Raw genomic sequence first — 22954 nt, forward strand, 5'->3', positions numbered from 1 at the left:
GCTAAAACCCGTTAATAATTGTTGGTTCTGATTATAAGTCCTTTTGTCTTATTAAAAAGTATTCAGCAAGTAAAGTACAGTCGTGGTTCCAACACTTGATTTCGGGATTACCATGACAGGCTCACCGATAACGCTTGAAATCCCATGTCAATCATTACTTGTCCACATCCTATCCCTAACTTCCGTACTAACTGAACTTACCGTGATTCTTTTTTTATTACCCCTTTCACTGTTTATATTTTTTTGATTGCTTTGTTTTTGATCCACTTGTTTTCTTTGTCTAAATAAGAATATTTCTTATGTATTTTTGCACTTCTGCGATTACCTTATCTTTAGTTTCTAACCTGGAATATATAGCTCAAATGCGATAAGGCCATCCTTTTCATTTAATTAGGTCAATTGTATTATATTTCTGTAAGCAAAGAAATGTTAATAAATACTGCTTGTGTAAGATAAACACAATAAGAAATGCTAAAATATATATTTTAGCTGCAAAAACAATTTCCCCTGGCGTTCGAATTCAACGATTACTATCTCCGTTTCGTGGCGTACCACAGCGTGTCTTGTCGATTCCGGACGTTCCTCTTCGATAATGAAGCGCAAAGAGCAGACATCGGTCTTTCGCCTGATGAAAGGAGGCCAGATGTTGGCAGGCTGGTGAGTCTTTACATTTTTTTTTAATGTGAAAAGAAAAACAATTACGTTACGAACTAAGGAAAGGGGAGACATGCAACAATGTATGGAAATAATGAATGCACTGCAAAGATAAACGGACATTTTTAATTGTCCGTGTTGAGTGAACTAACATCTTCATCGTGTTAGTTGATGTACTGTAATAATTAAGTTTTTTTTAAATATTTAAATCTACTGCTGTTAAATATAGTTATGTTGATTGTGTATATATTGTTTTGTACGTAATTTATATGGAGTAATCAATAATGGTAACTTGTTTTGTTAGGATACAAATCAATAAAATCTTTCATACATATATTTATATTTTTAAACCGCTTTAACAAAATAGTGTTTTTTAACATTGGGAATGTCTAGAAGCTGATGTCTTAATTATTGGACGGTAAACACGGAGTCGTTCGTTAGCGTACACAATTACGTACCCGTAAAGAACGTACTAGATTTGTATCTATTAATATTTCATTAATAATTGAAACCTTTTACCTTTAGGTAATGGAAACCGGCAGCGGCGGGGCTGAAGGTGGCAACGGAGACGAAGAGGGCCGAGGAGGAGGTCTGGGCGTGTTCGAGTACATCGACAGGCTTCATCAGAGATCGCCGATATTCTTCAATCTGCTCTATGCACCGGACTTGGATAACCCGGTTAGCCATAGCTTTTATTCATTCTATAGTCACACTGGAACTTCCGTAACCCTCCAATTGGGCAAGGAATAGACACAATTTCAACTGATATGGGCCTGAGGCTTGTGAGATCGTCAAGTACGTTATTAACTTTTAAAGCAAAGATAGTTTACTCACTGATTAGTTTCAATTAAAACATACTATATAGTTATAATTAAAACATACTATATAGTTATAATTAAAATTACTACGTTAATTGTTGTAGAACCTATACAAGTTGTTATTTTTAATTATGTTACGTATGGAATTTTAACATTCGATGGCAGGCCATTGTGTTAACGCAAAAGCAAACGTCGCAACAACTTTTTGACGTGAAAAATATCATTCTTAACATACACACGAAAATTAATTCCAAGAAATGATATATATTTATAAGCATGCTACGTCAGCGTCAGCTAATCTGTGATCGTTTTGTCACGTGACTCGCGTATAAAAACAATATTCTTAATAAATGATACACGTGAAAGAGAAAAATGTGATCGCCTCAGGTATTGCGTCCTGTCACCGCTGTCTCCCGACTGGAGGTTTGGGATTACTATGTGACCGAGGAGTTGTCTCACGGAGCGCCTTACGAACCTGATCTATGGCCCACGGACCCAGAGCCAAAAGCCAGCAGGAGACTCATTACGGCCGGGTATGATAATTATTACCAATTAAAGATGACCGTCCATTGGCTGTGTTCGTATATTGGATAACAATATAAATATAAATTACAGTTACGACAGTATATCTCGATGTATGTCGGATGCATTTAGCGGTCTCTTGGAGAGACTGAGACAGCTGGAGTTGGAGCTGGGTCACTTGCCTCAGAAGTGGCGAGTCAGATGGGAACAGCTGGAGCTACCTAATACACTCGAGTTGCAGGTAACTTTTTGGAATATTATTTTGCTGGAATTTTTATATATATTTTTGATATACGCTCGTAATATTTATATTTTATGCCAGTCCTGCAAATTTTATTGAAGTCATATTATCCTGACGCTTTTATTGTTAATTGCAGCGGGTCTCATCGATGTGCAGCGGCGTAGTCCGCATGGCAGCTGCTGCAGCTCATCGTCGAGGGACTCTGGAAGTGCTGGTGCGAGGAAGACTGGCAGCCGCCCCGACGGCCGCCGCTCCACATCACAGGTTCGCCCCAGCGCCTGCCGCGGCCCCGGCCCGATGTGATCACTGTGCGGACTTGCTGTGGGGACCTTTGGAGGTAAGTCTTTGAAGTCGTCGCCACTCCATGATTATATTGCATAATAATGGAGTGGCTTGAGGTACATTTTAAGAAAATTATTTTTAATTTTCTTAAAATGTAAGCAAGAAATAAAAGGTGATCTATAAGCGACACATACTATAAATAACTATTTTGTGCGTATACGTTCCAGACGGGCGTCCGTTGCGTAGATTGCGGCGCTGCGTGTCACGAGAGATGCGCGGAATCCTTCGCCTTGCCTTGCACCAAGTATAAGGCTCCGCCGCAGCCCGACAGGGATGCCAAGATGCCGCTCGCTAACAGTATGATATACTTTTTAATATATTCACACAAACCATTCTAATAAATGTTATTTTAAATGGTCACGCATATATTACAGGTGTAGGCACACTCCAATCTAGTTCCCAGCAGTATTACGAGCAGTTCTCGTCGAACGTAGCTGAGAACAGGACACACGAAGGTCACCTCTACAAGAGAGGGGCTCTGCTCAAGGGCTGGAAACAAAGGTAATTATTTCGGGTGTTTGTCCGTCGCAGCCTTTTTCAGACACTATTAGGACTACACAATTAAAATAAGCTTGGTAGAAATAAAAATATAACATATTTTTGTGATATAGCTCATTTTGAAAAACTATAGACTAAACTAGTATTTTTTCTAGAGAAAGATGGTTTTGGTTCTGTAGGTTTACTAATGTCTAATATGGAACCGTGTTTTCTAAAATTTTTGTTATTTTATAAATCATCTTTTAAAATCAGTACGTAAGGTAAATGTGTCTTTAAAATAGTAACGAACGCGTACGTTGAGCGTGATACGTATCTGTTCTCACAGTGGGTACTCCTTTTTCCACATTAATGGCTTTAACACAATGTAATGGTTACAGTTTACAAAGATTTTTTTAAATCCTTAGCGATTTAAAAGAGTGAAGGAATTTATTACCAGTTTTTGAGCTGGCAGTTAACGTAAATCTATAAGCAATTATTTTACTTACATTCATTAGTGTTAATATTTCACTACGTTCATATGGTTGTTCAATTATAGTTTTAAAAATATATTAATTTCAGATGGTTCGTGTTGGACTCTATAAAACATCAATTGCGATATTACGACGCGATGGAGGATTCGCATTGTAAAGGATTTATTGGTGAGTTGGATTTATATTAAAATATATAAATTACGCGTCACGTTGTTTGCTCGCTATGGACTCCTAAACTACTTAATCGATTTTAATCAAATTTGCACATTGTGTGCAGTTTGATCTAAGATATGATAGTTTACATATATAACGGCTGGACCTATTTGAATTATTTTTTTGCAGGACAACGTCTGTCGGGTCCGCTAATTAAATATATATAATAAGTATTCAGTTTAAAGAGTATCCCACTACTGTCGTCCGCATCAATAAATTATTATTTCAGATCTAGCGGAAGTGATAGCGGTGTCCGGTGCGGCGCCTGCGCCCGGCCCACCTAAGAAATGTGACGATCGGTCTTTCTTCGATGTTAGTATATTTTATAAGTAAACTAAATCATTTTAAGAACACGTTTTATAATCATATACGCCTTATTAAGTGATAATAGGCATCAAAGTCATGTCATTTACAAGGAATTTTCAATTCACCCCAGTGATGTACTTCGTCTTTAAAAGAACAATTGATAAAATACTCTGAAATATCAATCAGATAATATTGGGGTACAGAAAATCGGCCTTCACTGATCACAATATTTTAAATAAATTAATCTATAGTAAGGTATTAAAAATAACAAAATAGGTATTTTGAAAACTACAACATCGAAACTTTCGTTGCTATGACATTATTTGGGGCTAGCATTGGTTATATTTGTTACTGAAATGTTTTTAAAAAATATCTGCACGAAGCGAGGACAGTCGCTGGTATTGTATAATCTATATTAGACAAAAATATTTTTTATTTTTTTTAAATTCCAGTTACGAACGAGCAGACGAACGTACAATTTCTGCGCGAGCGACGCTAATGCCGCGCAGGAGTGGATCGAGAAGCTACAGGCCTGTCTACAGTGAAGTGTCATACGTCATGTGTCATATAATCTGTCAGCTGTCAAATCTGTCACACTGTCACAAAGGTTTTTCACGTGACTTTTCTCGTAATATAGGCATTTCTCAGCATTTTATGTAAATTGTTTGATACCTTTTGCAAACCTCGTTTATTGTTATAGTTATTCATTGTTTTGTACTTTGAAAATGCATTTTTTTATGTATTGCATTATCTGATATTTAAAATACGTTTATTTTGCTTTTGATAGAAGGAAGTGCTTTAAAGATTCGTAATTTTTGATCGATATTCTTGTATTAAAAATTCCTTACTTTATGAACATTAGACGGTTGAAGGCAAATTTTATATATGGATTTCGTTTATGAGAATGAAGCTGTCACAGGTAAAATAAATTGTTAATGCTAGTTGTCAACAAATATATTGTTATGTTGGAAATTTGTAAATATTTAACCTAATTAATTGTTGTGTAAAGACTTCTGTTCCACTATTTACGTTTTAACTTAGATTTATTTTCTATATTTTCGTAAAAAGTATTTATGAGAATTCCAGTCGCATTGTGTAGTGATTTCTGGCCGAGCTAATACTGGCTTAATTATATTAAAAATTTAAGAAATATATTGTTTAGATATTTATTAAAAAAAAAACGGATGAAAAACTCATAATTTGAATATGGAGGGTATCTTTAATTAACTCATTTTTTATCTACCCTCATGTAAAAAAATATAATTTAGCGTTTGATAATGTAATTTTGATGTAGTTCTTTTTTATTTGCAAGCTTTAAATTATTTAGTACTTAATAGAATATCAGAATATCTGCTAAAATAACCTCGATCTTAGATACGATTCTATTGATATACGTATTTGTTGAATGCTATTCCGTCAGCAGTCTTAGTTCGGCCGGAGTGTATGTTGTACTGTGAAGTAGGTTTCGAAGTGATATTTAAGCGATCTCCGCTGAACCCATCAATTATGGTTACTCATGTAAATATTTTGTGTTCACATATCAGTGAGGCCGGCGTGGCGTGAATCTCTTTCATTTGGAACGATGCAAATGCTTGTGAGCTTATGCATTTAAAAAAAAAGATTCGGACAGAATTTCTTTTTCTACCTTATCGGGTAAATGTTTCTGCTGCGTCGGTAGGGTGGGATATGACCTATGTGCGTATTGCAATTCAACAGACAAAGGGGTTTGGAGATATTTGAAATTAGCTTAAAATTATGACGATTTAAGTAGTTACATACAAAAAATTTACTTTTATTGCGTAACTTCCTCCAATCCCTTGAATTACTAATAACCCGTACTTTTTGCCATATTATTTGCCTGCTTTGCGGAACAAATGTGCTTTGAAGATACTTAAGTGGGTATACCAAACCACATTTCGCCTGTTATTAACTTGAGACGCTAACTGTTGTCGTTGGATTCCAATATGTTTTTGACGTACGTTACGTTACGGTTACGACCAACCTTTAGAATACGGCCCTGGACCTATCACAACGTGGGTGGACGTGTAAATCTTCAGTTTGTGCCAAACAATGCGTTGAAGATCTGATTTCCCGCTTATCGATGTTCCGTAGGCTTCATAGAAAAGTGGAAAATAATATTTTTTCAATTGTTTTGATGTATCGCTTGGCGCGTGACAGAATGTGTAAAATGCACTGCGTACAATGGAAATAAAGAGATTTTGAAAACTATGTTAATGATAATTGTGAAATTGAAAGACTTAATATGCTAACTTATTTAGAACTAGAACTTATTACAGAAGATCACTTCTGGCTGACACACATTGGCCAGGTTTGGGTATAAGATGCAATGTCCCCAAATTCAATTGTGTACACAGTAAGTACGAACTTGGGATTATTGTTTTGATTTAGCTCTCAATTGATTTGAAATTATCAAAAGTATCGTGTCTTAGAACTTTGTAAAACCAAAATTTTATGAGTTTAAGTTGGTAAAGGTAGTTTCGCACTATACGTTTGTTTATGAAACGAAGCTTTCGTTTCATAAACAAACAAAAATCTGTATCTGCAATAGGTAAGTAAGAGATCAGCCTCCTGCTTACACACGCCGTTGACGTTTTGTGACTAAGGCAAGGTTTCCGGTTTCCTCACGATGTTTTCCTGCACCGTTCGAGCGAATGTTAAATGCGCACCTAGAAAGAAAGTCCATAGGTGCACAGCTACGACCTCAGGGATGATAGTCGCATGCTGCAGCCACTAGGCCACCTGTCAATACTGCTCCAAAGCTTCGATTAATGTTATAGTAAAAAATACACATGTACACATGCTAGTTTACACGTGTTAGTTACAATAGTGTATCATCAACTAACAATCTCGAGTTTTTAAGTAAATTTGTTTACTAGGTCTTTAAGCACGTTTCTTAAAAACCTTTATGTAGAACACCTCGAGAATAACTTGAAAAAATTGTTTTTGAGTGGTTTTCTATTTATTGATTTGTTCATTGATTGATTGATATATTATAAAAGAAAATATATGAAACAGAACACATAAGTATAACGAAGATTTCAATATAAAGTCTTCAAAGTCCCTATCCGTTCTGCTGTGGATGAAGTTCGATTGCAAATATCGTCTTCGTCCTCCCTAAAGTCAACGTGTCCCCTGAAGCATGCCACTCGTATATCATCTTTCACGATAAATGCATCTACGGTATACTCTCCATATATGGCCATATCTGGCAATTCACAATGGTTAAAGAAGAAGTCTTCTATTTTGTAAGAACCCTGAAAACCAAATATCTGTATGTTCTTAACCCGAGACGAGCTATTCCTCAAATTACATAGGAAGTCTTCTATATAATTAATAGCGTTACAACACGTGAGGTGATCAGCCTAGCTGTGTGTCCGACGTCGGTTTGTAGGGCTGAGATGCAGTTTCCTCAATACCAGGTGTTCATAGCGTCTAAGTTGCTATCTCAGTATTTAGAAACTCGTTCATGCTATCACTGCTCAAATAAAAATATAGTAGAATTGGCTCTGGCTTAAACACGTTTTTTGTTAAGGCAACAATTCACTTAAAACAATAAAAAATATCTGAGATTTTACCGCTTTGATGGGAAAGCCTGGAGGATCGATTCCAGCCTTAGTAAAAGCCACCTTTGCGTTATTAGGAGCATACTTTTCAACAAACTTTTCTATATTATTCTCTGCCATCACTTGAATTAGCCTGCTACCGCCGTCTGAGTGTTTGTAAAAATTTATTAGTACCTAAAATAAGATTATATAATTACTCTAAAAAAATTAAGTACCCGTAATAAATCACAAAAGACTGATAAAGACATCCAATTTACGAAAGAAATGTCATATGGAGAGCGTTTAAGAAAAATTGTTTTTTTTAAATATTGTTTGTAGTACGCATTACAGCGTGATTTTCTTGAAAAGAGTATCTCCCCTGTCATAGCTGTATTTTCACCAATTTTGAAGAGCTTAGAAAAACACCTGAATTCTATTCTAAGACCAAATACGCTTCTAGACTGAATCTTAGTATTCTTTCCACAAAAACCTTGTGATCAAAATGTTGACAGAAAATACTTCGTTATTAGAACCCTAATTGACTTAAAACAATGAACTTTTGATACCGTAAGTCACGAACTGGTCTTGCAGGAACTAAAAGCTTAAAGCGTGACTGGATTGGCTCTGAAAATCTTATTTGACAAATAGGTCCCAAATAGTCAAAATTGTACCAATTGAATGTGGCACCCAAGGCACGATGCTAATACAATCAATATTTTCGATCTACATCAACGTTATTATAGACTTATTACATTGTACGATAACGATACTTGCTTATACCTTTGGGTCATCACTAAAGTGACCATTTATTCTTTGTCTCAAAACGTGAAATTTACGAATCACAAAATGTACACAAGTAAGTTGAACAGAAGAACAAATCTGTTTTAATATAGCTAGTGACGATTTCAAATAAGAATGAAACTCTTGGCACGTTCTTTTTACATTAGGCTGCTCAAATTTTCGCAAGGATTCGAATTTTTCGTCCCACAGTTCATTTCGGGGAAACCGGGTCTCGTAATTGGAAAAAGGGACAGTCCCGTTCAAAACGGGACGTCTGGTCACATTAGTCATCACTCAACAACATAGTTGAACAAGCACAACATCAACGAGTGGTTCCAATATAACATATTAAATATTAATAACACTGAAACATGGCGTTAACACTAAAACAAACGATATATTTAGCGCTACAAACAAGCAAATGCCTGGTTATATATCTTTAAACATTAACGATGTGCTAATCGAGAAACGAATCCACGAAAAATATCTGGGCCTGAATATTTACAGTATACCAACTTGTATCAACTACATAATAAAAATAATTTATAACGCGTTGTGAAGTATACGCTTTCGAAGAAATCTGCATGATACAGTCTACACAGTCTAGTGCACGAAAAGCTTTTAGATTTAATTCATGTAACTAAACATACAAAAATCTGTTTATTTACAATTTAATAAAAAGAAAATTAAGCAAATTTAAAAAGTTTGGTGCCTGTGGCAGTGTTTAACACTGGCAGCATTTCCTCGCTGTATTGCGATACGTATTCGTTAAGCCAGGAAAACACCAGCTCTGAGGTCACCGGTACTATCTACAGGTGCCAACTTAACTCTTTAATTAGTTTGCGTTTTTCTTTAACTAAAAACTAGGGATTCTAATTTAGACTGCAAAATATTTAATTTGATTCCACTTCTACTACCACACAAACAGCAAGATTCTTTTGTGACACTGGTCTACCTTTTTTCAAATATTATGTCTGTGTTCTCTTATATAAGCCCTGAATTATTATATCCACGCTAATCTAATAATACCAAAAAGTTTACACATTAGTAGGCGAGCAAACTACATTCGGCAAAAAATAGCACAAATTAGAGAAAGAGTGGGCTGAAATTTGGGAGACCAACTATTTAACACTGGCACCTTTAAGAGACGTTAAGCGCCCTTTTTTTTTATTCAATGTTATTGTTTCTTTGTCTTTATTGTTTTCTTTAATGTTTTAGATTTTTTGGTTTTTTTAATGTTGTAAAGAAAATAATATCTGTAACCATACTTTAGGTTTAATTAGAAAATTAAGTTTGCTGCTCATTGAAGTATTTCCGAACCATTACTTTGACTTAGGATCCTTCAACAGGAGAGCGTACCAAATCTTAAAAGGCTAGCAACGCACTTGCGAGCCTTCTGGCAGTGTAAGTATCCATGGGCGTCGATATAACTTAACATCAGGTAAGCTTCTTGCACGTTTGTCTCCTATTACATAAAAAAAGTTAAAGTTATTGTCTACTGTAATGGTAAGTTTTGCAGATATTAAAAGCTTACCCCATAGGTATTTCCCACGGTTTCATATACATCAAACTCTAAATCATATAAGTCATGCGTACGATTCAATTTATGTTTATCGATGGTCGCATTGCTGACGAATCGTGGTAATTCATCATTGCAGTCGAGAATTGTGCGCACGTACCAGAGACCGGAACCCTGGTTATTCATAAAAAAGCGAAATATCAGGACTTTTGAATTTGATAATTCGTAAAAATAACATGGCTCTTACCAAATTTACAGAAGCTTTAGTAAAATATATAACGCAAAAAAGCGCTGTAACACGTATTAGCTTACACATTTTCGAAAATGATTTACAAGTCACCACGACATTTTTATATAAAACAAAATGAACACTGTCATAGTTCATATGATCGTATCTGACGTTCGTGTTAAACGCAACGTATTGTTTAAATCAGGAAATTGATGAAAGGAATTTGTTTTACTATCTGATAAAATAAATCAGTGACGCTACAACCTTTTTAGGTCTGGGCCTCAGATTTCTGTATCTGTTTCATGATCATTTGTTAAACTAATAGGCAAGTAGGTGATCAGTCTTGTGTGCCTGACGCACGCCGTCGACTTTTTGGGTCTAAGGCAAGCCGGTTTCCTCACGATGTTTTCCTTCACCGTTTGAGCGAATGTTAAATGCGGGTAAAGAAAGAAAGTCCATTGGTGCAAAGCCGGGGATAGAACCTACGACCTCAGGGACGAGAGTCGCACGGTACAACCATTATGCCAACACTGCTCTGCTTTACTATCTGATAATGAATTACAATAATGTTGACGGAACATTATTTCTAATCACAAAAAATGTATTTATTAACACGAGAAACTTAATATATACGAACGAGATACACATCGCTAACTGGGCTATTTCGGACTTTCATGTCTGTAAATCGCTAAATAAAACAACGACAATCATATTGTAACAATTTATTTTACCAATATTAATAATATATTAACATAAGTGGTCCGTGGCCACCCTCTCTGATAATAATATACAATGAATTTCTCAGTGGTCTCTGAACCTATAACAAAACAATAAAACTACGACCGCGCGTCAAGTCATACGCCGCCTCAACTAGTGACTCGTTGCTACTTTACGATACAACAATAAAACGAGGTATAAAATGAAAGGAAAACATTAATAAATTACATCTAAAGGCTCCCTTCGCTTCGTAAATACTTTTATATACAGGAAATAAATACACTACGAGACATGTACAGAACTATGCGTTAGCGTACATTTTTGGCTTCAAGTCGTCGGTCGGACCGATCATTTCTCTAAACCGAAGCGCCGAGAGGCCGTCTTCAAACCCTTAAACCCGCTCTACAATTTAAAATTTTTGGTTTCCGTGTACATAACCTCGAAAAATAACCTTGGCCGTTCGAACTCCGTATAAAGTTCAGGAGTAAAACGTTTAGGTGCACGTTAAAAGCTTTAAAAAATCGCGGTTAAAACGACGTCAAAACACACGCGTATATCACTCGTTAAGCCAGTTTAGAGCCATTAATACCTTATAAAAGTCGTAATTCAATACTTGCATTGATTCTACACCCAACTCGATTGGATTTTTAATTAAAATCAAATTCTCATACGCCTTCACCACATAATTTTTTATTGAACTTCATTTTCGTTTTCCCTTTTCTTTCAAATTCAGTTTATTGGCAACATTTTTACAATTATTTATATCGCTTATAAAGCTTGCTTACGCGTTGTCAGATATTAAAATTTTCATACAAATGATTTGTAATTTATGTTAACTCAACGGTACTTCATTGAGATTTGAGTTTACACGGAACTAAGAAATTGTAATTCTTTTTAATTTCTAAAATATAATTCTAAAAATCTGCCATTAATTGTTTGATATGCAGTTGTTAAAAACTCGGATTTTACCCACCTTCAGCATTAAGACCGGTTCATCATATTTGATTCACATTGAATCGTCAAGGCGTAGGAGACTTTGAATGTAATTCCCAAACGCTCGTCTCTATTCAAAGAATTTCTAAAGTCGATAAATCGTCAATTGTACAACGTAACAGTGACCTTTGCTATTTCCGCTAATTTTAAATATAATTTACTAATTTACAACGCTTCGTTAAGTATTGAATAGTAAATATAAACTTTAATCCACAATACAAAGAGTCGGTTACGTCATTTTACAAAGTCGAGTGACGTCTTCACATTACGTCCAAATTTAGACTCGCGAAAATGCCACGAAATTTGACTTTTGTAATCAATCTTATTACAATTGTAATAACCAAAACTGTTTAACAACTAAATATTTATTTAAAAATGTAATTTCAAACGATTTATTTTTTTAACTTAAAGATATATTACAATGACCTCCTTCAATGTCTTAAACAATTCGCGGCATTTTCACAAGTATATATGTTGCGCAGTTGGGGCAAGGGGAAATAGAGCGTTAATGCCCCACTGGCTCCACGTAGTTGGCGGGGTAGAGCCCCACTCGGCCATCCTTTCGGCCCTTGCACCATCCCTGTTCATCTTCATCTTCTAGTTTCTCGAATAAGTCACCTGGAAAGAGTAAAGTAAAAAGGACTTAAAATATACCTTTTTGTCATTAATAACGCATATTTGGTAAACAGTTCAAAGTGAGTCAAAGCCTATAGCAGCACTAACCTTGCCGGAAGCTAAGTTCGTCACTCTCAGCGCCAGTGTAGTCATACAAAGCTCGCACGGGCACGCCCGGTTCACCCGTATCCGTCAAAGCACCTCCTGACTCTTCCTCCCACTCTTCTTCTTCGAATGGATTATCTTGCCGACTCGGCTCCTTCACGGGCGACGTCTTATTGGATTTTGGCGCTGATGCTGTACCGTTCCTGAAATTCAAGCATCTAATTACTATTTTATATTCAGTGAGTATTTAAAACGAAGTAAGAAAAGAAAACACCCTCGCAACGATGAACCAGCGATTATTCTTAGCCAAACAAACAACTCTAGTAAGGAGTTTATAAAAAAAACATTATAGCATCACTAACCTTAATTTAAAATAATACAAAAAAAGTACCTAGTAGATATGTGCCTGCCTATGAACCATCTTATTTTAGTACATTGATCCTAATAGTGATAATTTTAAATAGTTATTATGACAAAACTTCAGTTAATTTATATTCAAAAAATTAATACACAAAATACAATTGTTAATTTCCTAGACGATTCCAAAGGCTTGCTTGTTGGATATGGAAAAATGTAGTGGAGCAAACATAGATTATGTTTTCTATATATACCAAAATTGATTAAGATAAAATATACGTAACTGCCAATCGAACCCATCATTGACTTCGCATATAGTATATCGTGAATGTTGCGCCCGGTCTGATCGTACCGCGAGGCGAACGGGTGCATGGGACGTCGACGAACACGTGTAGATCTCCAAACGTTCAATACTAGGACACGGATCAGGATTAGGAATGGGAAAATATGGACCGAGAAGGAATTTTCTATCTTAACTTAATCTCCAGGCAACATTCCTTTTTAGACGAAAGACAAATTGTGGCGTTCGTGATTGGTAAACAGACGTATGACTCATCATGTGACGTAGAACGCGTGTCAAACAAGATTCTGTTCACAGATGAGAATTAAACTGATAGCGCCGTGGTTTCATTATTCTTTTTACCTGGTTCAGTTTTAACTGACTTTCTAATCTATCTATTTTAGTATTATATCTCTATTACTTTTTAATAGTGATGCTTCGATACGCCTTTTGCCGATACGATACCGAGGCCGATACTCGTATAGGAATATCGTCAATACCGACCAACGCTTATTGAATTTAAATTAAGTAAAATATATCAAGTTTGATTACAGTTTTCAATTTTTATAAAAAAATATAAACAGTCACAAACTTTGAATAAGATTAAATGTATAGTTATTAAAATAATTAAATTCAAATAAAATAAAATAAATAAATGTAAATAATGAAAATTAACATTTTATAAGATTTTTGTTAAAAAAACGCTTATTTAATTTAAATTAAGGTAAAATATATCAAGTATGATTAAATATTTTATTTTTTAGTTAAATTATAAACCGTCACAAACTTTGAATAAGATAAAAGGTATAGTTATTAAAATAATTAAATTCAAATAAAATAAATAAATGTCAATAATGAAAATTAACATTATATAAGATTTTTGTTGAAAAAACGCTTATTGAATTTAAATTAAATTGCGTTTATTTTTTTAAAGCGCGAATTTAAAAAGTATCGTTGTGTCGGCAATTAAAACATCCCTACTTTTTAATAATCTTTATAGAAGCAGTAATATGTCCAGGTAGTAGCCAGGTAGGTTAATATTCATTTTTCAGAGTTAATTTTCTTAGAATTATATTTAATACATCGGCGATTTAAACTAAACTTAATTTTGGAATCATAAAAAAAAACAAATGACTGATACTCACGTGACTGCGATTGGTGCGCTGATAGATTTCTTGTCTATGGTATTATTAGCTGTGCTGTTCTGTGACGGCGCGTTATTCACTTGTACTACAGGCTCCGTGTGATTCGCCTTCACTTTGTTGTTTGTTATTGGCGGGAGTTCCTGTATATCGACATTTCATAATTAGATAATTGAGATATAAAAAATAACGATTTCTATAGTGTTAATAATCGTGCCAATATGCATATCGTAAGCGACAATCATGCAACATTGATGAAAATAAAACTATATAGATCGAAATGAGAATGACCCACGCTCCCTAAATATTTATTATATAAATTAATATATAAACATGCAAACAGCAACATATCTCATTCTCATTTAAATCCCATCATGGGCCTAATCACACTTAGTACTTGTAAATTCATTTTAATTTTGCAACCGCGTTACAATAAAAAAATGTGCTTAGCCCTTCATTGAGGCACACTGATATATTCTGTGTCGTCTATCTAAATCTATATAACACGATGTTTGTATTCATTTCTATTATCGACTAACAAAATATTCTCGTGTTTAAAAGTAAAACAAATCGCTTTAATTACTCCACTCGACATCCTTTATCATTGAATTCATATAAACATGGTTTTAAGCGACTTAAACGAAGGAAAATAATTCTTAGAAGAGAGCGGTAAGGAACTGTCGAATGAAGCAACTGGGCGGAAAGACGTACGTCTTCGCTGACGGGGCGCTGGTTGAGTAAGGTGATCGGTCCGGTGGGCAGGCTCTCCTTCGACTTGCCCTTGGCGATGTCCCGGAACTCCTCCGTGTATTCCTGGTTTTCCAACACGCGATCAAGCGACGCGAACGTTTACACACAGTGGCGGAAGTTGGGATGCCCAAAATGAAACCGGAAATCGATAATTTTAAGCAACCAAGTATTCACAGTTATTAGGACATCCCCACTTCACGCCACGAAGGCAAACTCAAAGTTAAAACAAAAAATTAAAACAAACATTATTTTACAGTTTCAATAAAAGCCGCGACAACAAGCTTTGCTATTTTAAGTATGGGTTTGCCATGCTTAAGTCGAGAATTAATTTGCTTGGAGATTTATTAAAAGCATTTAATTTTTTAACATATTGAAAATTTATGCGTAGTGCTATATATATACTGTGTAATAATGTCATTGTAACGGCTATAGACTCAAAAAAAATACGCGTTTATGTTGATTTATTTACATTTTAAATTCAAGTAAGCAATTTATTTCCCCTATTAAGTGTCGACGAGATATTTAACAGTTACAAATGCAATGACAGTGCACAGTGTTCACATTCTAATAACCATCACGGTGTATGTCCAAAACCAGTGTGGAGTCACATTCAGCAATCGTGCAACGGTTGTTTTGGCGATTGACAGAGCTTTGTGATTGTGCGTGATACATTTCTGGTCCTTCGAGCCGGAGCCGTAGTTCCTATGTGAAATATAACTATGTGACATCCATCATGTCGGTGACCACGAAGCCTGCTCTGAAAATCGCCGCACCTACACCGTGACGGCGTACCATGTAGGAGTTGGTAAAATATTCTCCCTTATACACGCTAGTGGTGTCAGAGGGCGCCACTCTGGGGTCCCTCTCTTCCCTGAAGCAGATAGAGGGCAGGGCGAGTCGCAGGTGCCGCTGAGTGCGTGACCACAGCGCACCCACGGAGATATTTCGCGGTCGTCTAGCCGTGGTCACCACGCGGTCTATCACAGCTGACGCCGCAGCGGGAAGGTATTTGTATCGTATCGGCTCTGTGGTCTCCGACGGTTCGTCCTAATGATTTTTCTAGTCTAGCATAAATACGTAACGCTTCGGTGTGATTTTGTTGTGTTTTTTGTTTGGCATCATGCCTATCGCAAGTTTACGTTTTCCACTGTTCTGTTTTGCCAAATTCGTGTTGTAACTATGATTTACTTTTATGTATAGAAATATCAATCAACGGTAACAAAAAAAGTTAAAGACTTATTTTTGTAGACTATAACACAAAAGTTTGTAGTTTTATTCGCAATTTGTGCCGACCGCTGTCTAACCGCCCACACAGTCGCGTTGAAACTTTCTTTATCCCAGTCTCGGGATTCAGCTAAATCACTTAGCACGTAAAGGTCGCTTCAATTATAATTTAAAGCTTATCTTGGTGTAACTTTGAATTTAATTAACAAAAGTTATCAGAGAAGTTTTAATCGTGTGAACGCGTGGAACTTGAGTAGTAAGGTTTCAAAATTTATGTTTGTTCATAGATTTTGTAATTGCGTCGTGTATGTTCAAACACAGTTCAATATTAGTTTACTTTGGAGTTAACTACAAGCTAAAGTTAAACTTTCGAAGGCTAAAGCAGGCATATTCTGAACTAAAACAGTCAATCGAGAAGAAAAAGAGTTCTCTAACATGCGTACCTAATATTTGTTCAGAAGAAAAGAGTCTCTCGAAAACTTTCCAAAAGTAGATATGTACTTTAACAAATTTCATCAATTTTGCAACTCTTTTCATCCAAATCAAAATCTAGTAAAAAGCGTATAGTTAGAGGCATACATAAGTAGTTTTTAAGTGACTACACTGACAGCTGCTTTGTAATACGTAAGATAAAATTTGTCTACTGTCATGTTTATCCTTATGATCACAGGTTTTAAGTATTTAAAGGGCTTTGCTTCGGGTAAATAGAAAGATAGAAGACGTAGTTTGGCAGGTTTTGAGACGAAACAAAAATTTCGTAAAAAAAATGTCCGCACCAATCACAACGTGTCATATACTGAAGCATAAAAACCTGGTAAGTAGCTCATGAAATTACCCACTGAAGTACAAAAATCTTTTATATGAGTATCAATATTTTTTTATAGAAAAAAAATGTATCCCCTGGATAAACAGACAGGAGGCTCATGAGATGTTATGTGATACCGCCGCCCATTCACACTACCAGGAACAAGAGTGCTTTGGCAGTCTTTTAAGAGTTAGTACGCTCTTTTCTTTGAAAGACCCTAATTCGAATTAGTTCGGAAAAACTGGGTAGCTGATTCCACATTGTGGTAGTGCGCGGCAAAAACTGCCTTAAAAACAGTTAGCTGTTTCAAATCGTAAGGCTTCGATAGTAATATATAACTATATTGTAGACACGAAACTAGCTGTCAGTGTGGCAATAGGGAAATGTAATGCTGTGGACTTAAAATACCTCGAACTGTGGCCACGCCATGGCCATATTGATGCCATGGTTGTTCGCCCACCATTTGAGGTCCTTTTGGTGGTCAGCATTATTGATCGTATGGTGGAATTCTTCGTATATTTGTGGTAATCTGAAAAATTATGTTGAATTCTTCAACGATTTATCCAAGGCGAAAAAGCCGCCGTTATTTTGTATTTCGGCCCCCTTTTTCTGGTGCTTCATTTAGCTTATACATAATATTACTACTAATATACCGCAGTATAATAAAAGTAATAATAGAAGAAAAAAGATTGTATAAATACTCACATGGGTTCCTGGCTAATGTTCAAACACTTATGGAAGCTAAACAACACATCCTTGAAGAATACAAGTCGTTGGGCCTCCATCTGCTGACAGCGGTCAAAGACGCCTGTCATATCTTCAATGTAACGGGGATTGTAGGCCGTAATCTCAGCCAATGCAGCCTGGTACTTATCACGATTTTTCGCGACGTCATCACGACATTTTGTCACACGTTCCGCCATTTTCTTAATCTGAAATCATTAAAGTTCTTATTAGGTGGCTTCCAGAAAATATATAAGATTGAAGAGGTATCTCCGATATTGTATTTGTGTGTACCTACAACAAGTACACTTATAAACCATTTCGCAAGTCAAGGGCGTAGAGCGACGTCACTATGCAAAATGATTAGTATTCAAGCCAATTCAAAACGGAAAATCACCGACAAACAATTGTCTAAGTTATTGACTACAAAGATCCTCCTACAATAGATACACAAAGTTCAACAAATAGCTTACAGGATAATATGAAGGCTTCACTTAGCTAACAATTAAGTTTGCAAACTTAACTTTACCAGGTACAGGTCTTGATAACTTCAAGCAAACTTGAAATCTGACTTTACTAGACTGTGAGGAAAGCTAACCGGCGAGGTTTGTTTTATACTATTGATATTAATATAGCATATTATGATTACTGGCGGACAATAACATATATTCCTATAAAAAAAAAGTACTACAGGGATCTCAAATACCACAACGGTTCTCTTTCTGAACATTCCATTTTGAACGCTGAATTATTTATAAAACCTCTCTTATCATTACAGTCAACTAAAACACTAATCTATTTCCAACAGGACGAAACAAATGAATGCTTTAGTTCAAAACTGGTACTATTACTGAAGGATTCTACGTCCTCGTAAATAGAATAAATAGAGATATTCATTTAAGAGCATTTAAAAATCACTCTACGAAATATAACATCAGTACAAAACACCTTATTCATAAAAACGAAAGGACACTGTTCAAACGTAATATGAGCAGTCAATAAAATGAGCCATTTCATCGTGTCTCTGATAACGTAATAGGTCTGTCAGGCCTCGTCGGGCATTAAATGTAATTTCAGTGACAGACGCACAGTCTGGATGAGATCCGTCGTTCGGAAGAATAATTATGCGGCTTCCAGTTTATCGCTTCATCCGGCGGCGTCGCAATATGCAGTTTTAATACATAATAATATTTATTTGTATGATATGATGTTTTTTTTTTTATTTTAAGATTACAGCTTATAACGAACACACTAATTACAATGTTACGTCAATAAACAAATCTTTACATATAATTAAGAACTTCTTAATAATTAAACGGATTCGTAAAGTTAATTGGCATTTATTTGTGAAAAATAACTTTTGATAAAATCAATAGAGATACATTTAGGGGCAGTTAATTGTTTTGTCGTTGTAGAAAAAAATGTAGAAAACACGCTTTTGAGGCATAATATTGGTTATTTAACGCGTAAACCTGGAGCTCGTTAGAAGTATATAATGAACTACCAAGATTTCCTAGGGATACTGCGTTTGAATCCCGAGTTTGATTAGATTGTAATAAATCTATTTTATACGAAAAATATTTTATATTTTACATCAATCGTCACTGAAAATATAAAGACTGTATGCACAGCACTAATTACATTTCACTAGCACCTGGAAATAAGCTAATTACGCGAATCTCGCCAGTTTTATTCCTTATAATCAAACAAAATTTCATTGAAAAGGTTTATGGAATATTTTAAGTAAACTTACAAGTGAGCTCAGTCTTTTAATTTTTATTATATGCAACTCTAATAAGTATCTTTTGAAAGATTATTTGTTTTTTTTTTGTTGTCCCGAACTGTGTTTTATTTGGATGGATTTTTTTCAATGGATTTTCTTTCTATGTGCGCATTTAACATTAGCTCAAACGGTGAAGGAAAACATCGTGAGGAAACCGGCTTGCCTTAGACCCATAAAATTGACGGAGTGTGTCACCTACTTGCCTATTCGATTTACAAATGATCATGAAACAGATACAGAAATCTGAAGCCCAGACCTAAAAAGGTTGTAGCGCCACTGATTTATTTTTTTATCGAAATGTGTATGTACAAAACATACATATAGCGCTTTCATATTTTGAAGGTATTTGAATGAAATTTAGAAAATTATTAAACACTACGTTACCGATAGTAGTGATATAAAACTTTGAGCGTTTAATACTCTAAGATATTTGAACTCTACGTCTCCGTAAAGGCTAATCCACTGGAGTCCTGGGGGAAATACCAAGTTTGGGACAGAATTTAATGAAACAGATACGATGTTATAACACCAAAACCGGGATAGCTTTAAACATTCTGCCAATATAAAATCCCAAATGATCGGACATCGTAATTTCATATTAAAAAATGTTTTATTTTTCCGTAACACATGTTTAGTAACTATATTATTTTTACTTATTATGTTTAATAAAGATTTTTTCTTAATTTTAATTTCGGTTACGAGTTGCGGCTACGACTTAAAACTATAATACATCCCTGATTTACCTTACAAACAATATTTTATACATAATGTCATATATATTATATTAAAAAACAGTAATAGCGATTCTACCACACAAAAGATAATTAGTATTAGCTGTTACACAGTCTTACCGTCGCTTCTCTCTGTTCGCAATAAGAAAATAATCATAAAATAATACAAAATATAACGTATTTTAGTAATAAAGTAGTAGTATTCAAATATTTTGATAGTACTGTTTAGTATCGCGGAAAATCCCGGGTTCCATTCCCGTTGAAACAGTTTTTGTTACGACAAAGATTGGTAACGTCTATTAAAAATGTGGACATTTGTATAGGCTACATGATGGGTAAACTATCTAATCCACAAAAGCATTATTTTCCAAAGTGGCGATTAATAATAGCTATGAACGTTTGTAATATTATCATTTATCTATTGGCAGCTTTCCAAGGCGAGTGTCGGTGACAGTATTGTGCTCACAATATTAATCCAGCCAAGGGTCATTATTCCGTCTCATAGTTCAGATATAGAATTAGAAATCGAAATTATAAAGGAAGGTTGTGTCTCTACAACGTAATTATTATAATCAAAGCCTATCTCGATTGCAGTTATCTATTAAGGACATCTAACAATTATTGTTTTTTTAATAAAAAAATATAATTAGCAATATTAGTTTAGTTTTCATATTACCTTTTAATTAACAACAATTTAAATAACTACAAAATATACTTGTTTTATAGGTGTATTCCAGTATATAAATGCGGTGAAATTACCGTCAAAATGAAAAAGTTTCCCTGGGTGGTTTTTCCCTGTTCAGGGCCAGTATATATAGTAGATTGTTTTTCACTTCTATTACATTTGCCTCCATACAAAAAAGTATTACATATTCTATCTCTTCTAATATTAAACTCGCGTGTGTTTTGGTACCGTCTGAATTTATGCGAACATAGAATAATGTACATTTCGAGTGACACTTCTCTCGTCTTCCGCACTGTCTAAGTGTTAAAACTTTTACACTTATACCTACAAGTCCATTGTGTCAAATAGAACAGATTACAATCTGGACGATGAAAGTATTACTGTTTTAACATTGCTTTATTGGTGTTGTAATGTAACAAAATATAATATAAATACCGCCATATATATAAAATAAAATCTGTCCTTTACTCAATCTTATATTATTATTATAACACCTTTATTGAACAGTGTTGGCCTAGTAGCTTCAGCGTGCGACTCTCATCTCTGAGGTCGTAGCTTCGATCCCCGGCTGTGCACCAATGGATTTTATTTCTTTTAGCTCGAACGATGAAGGAAATCATCGTGAGGAAACCGGCTTGCCTTAGACCCAAAAAGTCGACGGCATGTGTCAGACACAGAAGGCTGATCACCTACGTGCCTATTCGATATACAAATGATCACGTCAAATCTGAGGCCCAGACCTAAAAAAAGTTGTAGCGCTTTTTCTTTTTATTGCTGACACCGAGTTAAATATAGAAACACTTGTTTTAGTTACATAACCGTTAAACGAATACATCAGATGTGTCGGTTTTGGTGAACAGCGTGTCCAGGACACATAGGCCTCTTTCCGCTGCTTTCATTCTTTTTTAATGTTAGCTTTTCTTGCCTCGAATTCTTCTATAAGTTGTAAGTATTTTTTTATCATAGAGCCTGTCGTAGTATCAGGCTTAGAGCAATTGAAATGATTAAACAATTATGTTAATTCCACAGTAATTTTCACAAATAACACGCGTCTAGAATAATCTTAAACCAACTCAACATTTTAAGTAATAATTACTTAACTTTAATTTGTAATTAATATTTCCTTAAGCTAATATTAATAGCAGTAATGTAATAAAGTTAAATTATGGAATTTTGAAATCTAGAGAAGGGAAGTTTACGCAAGTGTTTAAAATAATTAATTAGTTAGTTAAATACAAAATGAAATTCGATACTAAAATGGTTCCATAGCGTTGCGATAAATATTAGATAGAATATATGTTGAGTACATAGATCATCGTATCGAGATATTATGTCATACTGATAACTATCAAGCGCCTTCAACGGAGGAAAATTTTACAAATATAAGTACTTTATTACATTTATCATGGACTTTAAAGACTACGTGGTAAGAACAAGAAAGAAAGCTATGACTTCTGGTGTAGGCTGGAGAAGACCTTTACCCGTGGTGGGGTTCCGACTTCTACGGATAAAGTTTCGACAGCGAATAATAAAAAAAATATTTAAATTGTGTATTGTTATTTGTAAAGATTGAGATAAAACGGGTTTTATTATTATTAGCAGTGTTGGCCTAATGGTGGCAGCGTTCGTCTCTCATCCCTGAGCTCCTAGGTTTGATCCCCGGCTATGCACCAATGGAGTTTCTATGTGCGCATTTAACAGGCTTAACGGTGAACGGAAAAAGCAGCGTGTATCAGGCACATGAGGCTGATCATCTACTTGCATATTAGATGGACATATGATCATGAAATGAGGCCCAGAGCTAAAATGGTTGTAGCGCCACTAGTTAATTATTTACTGTTATCACAGTGCGAGTGTTTTTTCTCGGTATCAACAATTAACTGGTTCAA

The 22954-nt window shown here is 35.1% G+C and overlaps 2 protein-coding genes and 1 long non-coding RNA gene across 9 annotated transcripts in view; 1 reads left to right on the forward strand and 2 right to left on the reverse strand.

Annotated features, from left to right (window-relative positions):
• Positions 1 to 6396, forward strand: part of LOC123711649 (myotubularin-related protein 13) — a 70232-nt gene extending 63836 nt beyond the window's left edge. For 2 of the 3 annotated variants that reach the window (XM_045664307.1, XM_045664308.1), the window contains exons 31-40: positions 490 to 657; positions 1180 to 1332; positions 1860 to 2005; positions 2088 to 2235; positions 2372 to 2572; positions 2745 to 2874; positions 2952 to 3078; positions 3634 to 3713; positions 3988 to 4070; positions 4517 to 6396. In XM_045664307.1, coding sequence (XP_045520263.1) covers positions 490 to 657; positions 1180 to 1332; positions 1860 to 2005; positions 2088 to 2235; positions 2372 to 2572; positions 2745 to 2874; positions 2952 to 3078; positions 3634 to 3713; positions 3988 to 4070; positions 4517 to 4609 — 1329 coding nt within the window. In that variant the 3' untranslated portion in view covers positions 4610 to 6396. The remainder of the gene's footprint in view (positions 1 to 489; positions 658 to 1179; positions 1333 to 1859; positions 2006 to 2087; positions 2236 to 2371; positions 2573 to 2744; positions 2875 to 2951; positions 3079 to 3633; positions 3714 to 3987; positions 4071 to 4516) is intronic. The other variant, XM_045664306.1, reaches the window with a different exon arrangement.
• A 706-nt stretch (positions 6397 to 7102) lies between these two features.
• Positions 7103 to 10214, reverse strand: LOC123712486. The gene is made up of 3 exons (XR_006754101.1): positions 9942 to 10214; positions 7661 to 7822; positions 7103 to 7339 (listed from the first exon to the last, which is right to left on the reverse strand). It is a non-coding gene; the product is annotated as an uncharacterized LOC123712486 (long non-coding RNA).
• A 648-nt stretch (positions 10215 to 10862) lies between these two features.
• LOC123711552 (protein kinase C and casein kinase substrate in neurons protein 1) overlaps positions 10863 to 22954 on the reverse strand; it is an 88653-nt gene continuing 76561 nt past the window's right edge. For 4 of the 5 annotated variants that reach the window (XM_045664132.1, XM_045664133.1, XM_045664131.1 and 1 more), the window contains 6 exons: positions 17849 to 18075; positions 17552 to 17672; positions 15076 to 15177; positions 14368 to 14507; positions 12589 to 12788; positions 10863 to 12483 (listed from right to left, as the gene is read on the reverse strand). In XM_045664132.1, coding sequence (XP_045520088.1) covers positions 12371 to 12483; positions 12589 to 12788; positions 14368 to 14507; positions 15076 to 15177; positions 17552 to 17672; positions 17849 to 18075 — 903 coding nt within the window. In that variant the 3' untranslated portion in view covers positions 10863 to 12370. The remainder of the gene's footprint in view (positions 12484 to 12588; positions 12789 to 14367; positions 14508 to 15075; positions 15178 to 17551; positions 17673 to 17848; positions 18076 to 22954) is intronic. The other variant, XM_045664134.1, reaches the window with a different exon arrangement.

Source organism: Pieris brassicae, chromosome 7 (assembly GCF_905147105.1).
Source record: "Pieris brassicae chromosome 7, ilPieBrab1.1, whole genome shotgun sequence".
Classification (NCBI taxonomy): Eukaryota; Metazoa; Arthropoda; class Insecta; order Lepidoptera; family Pieridae; genus Pieris; species Pieris brassicae.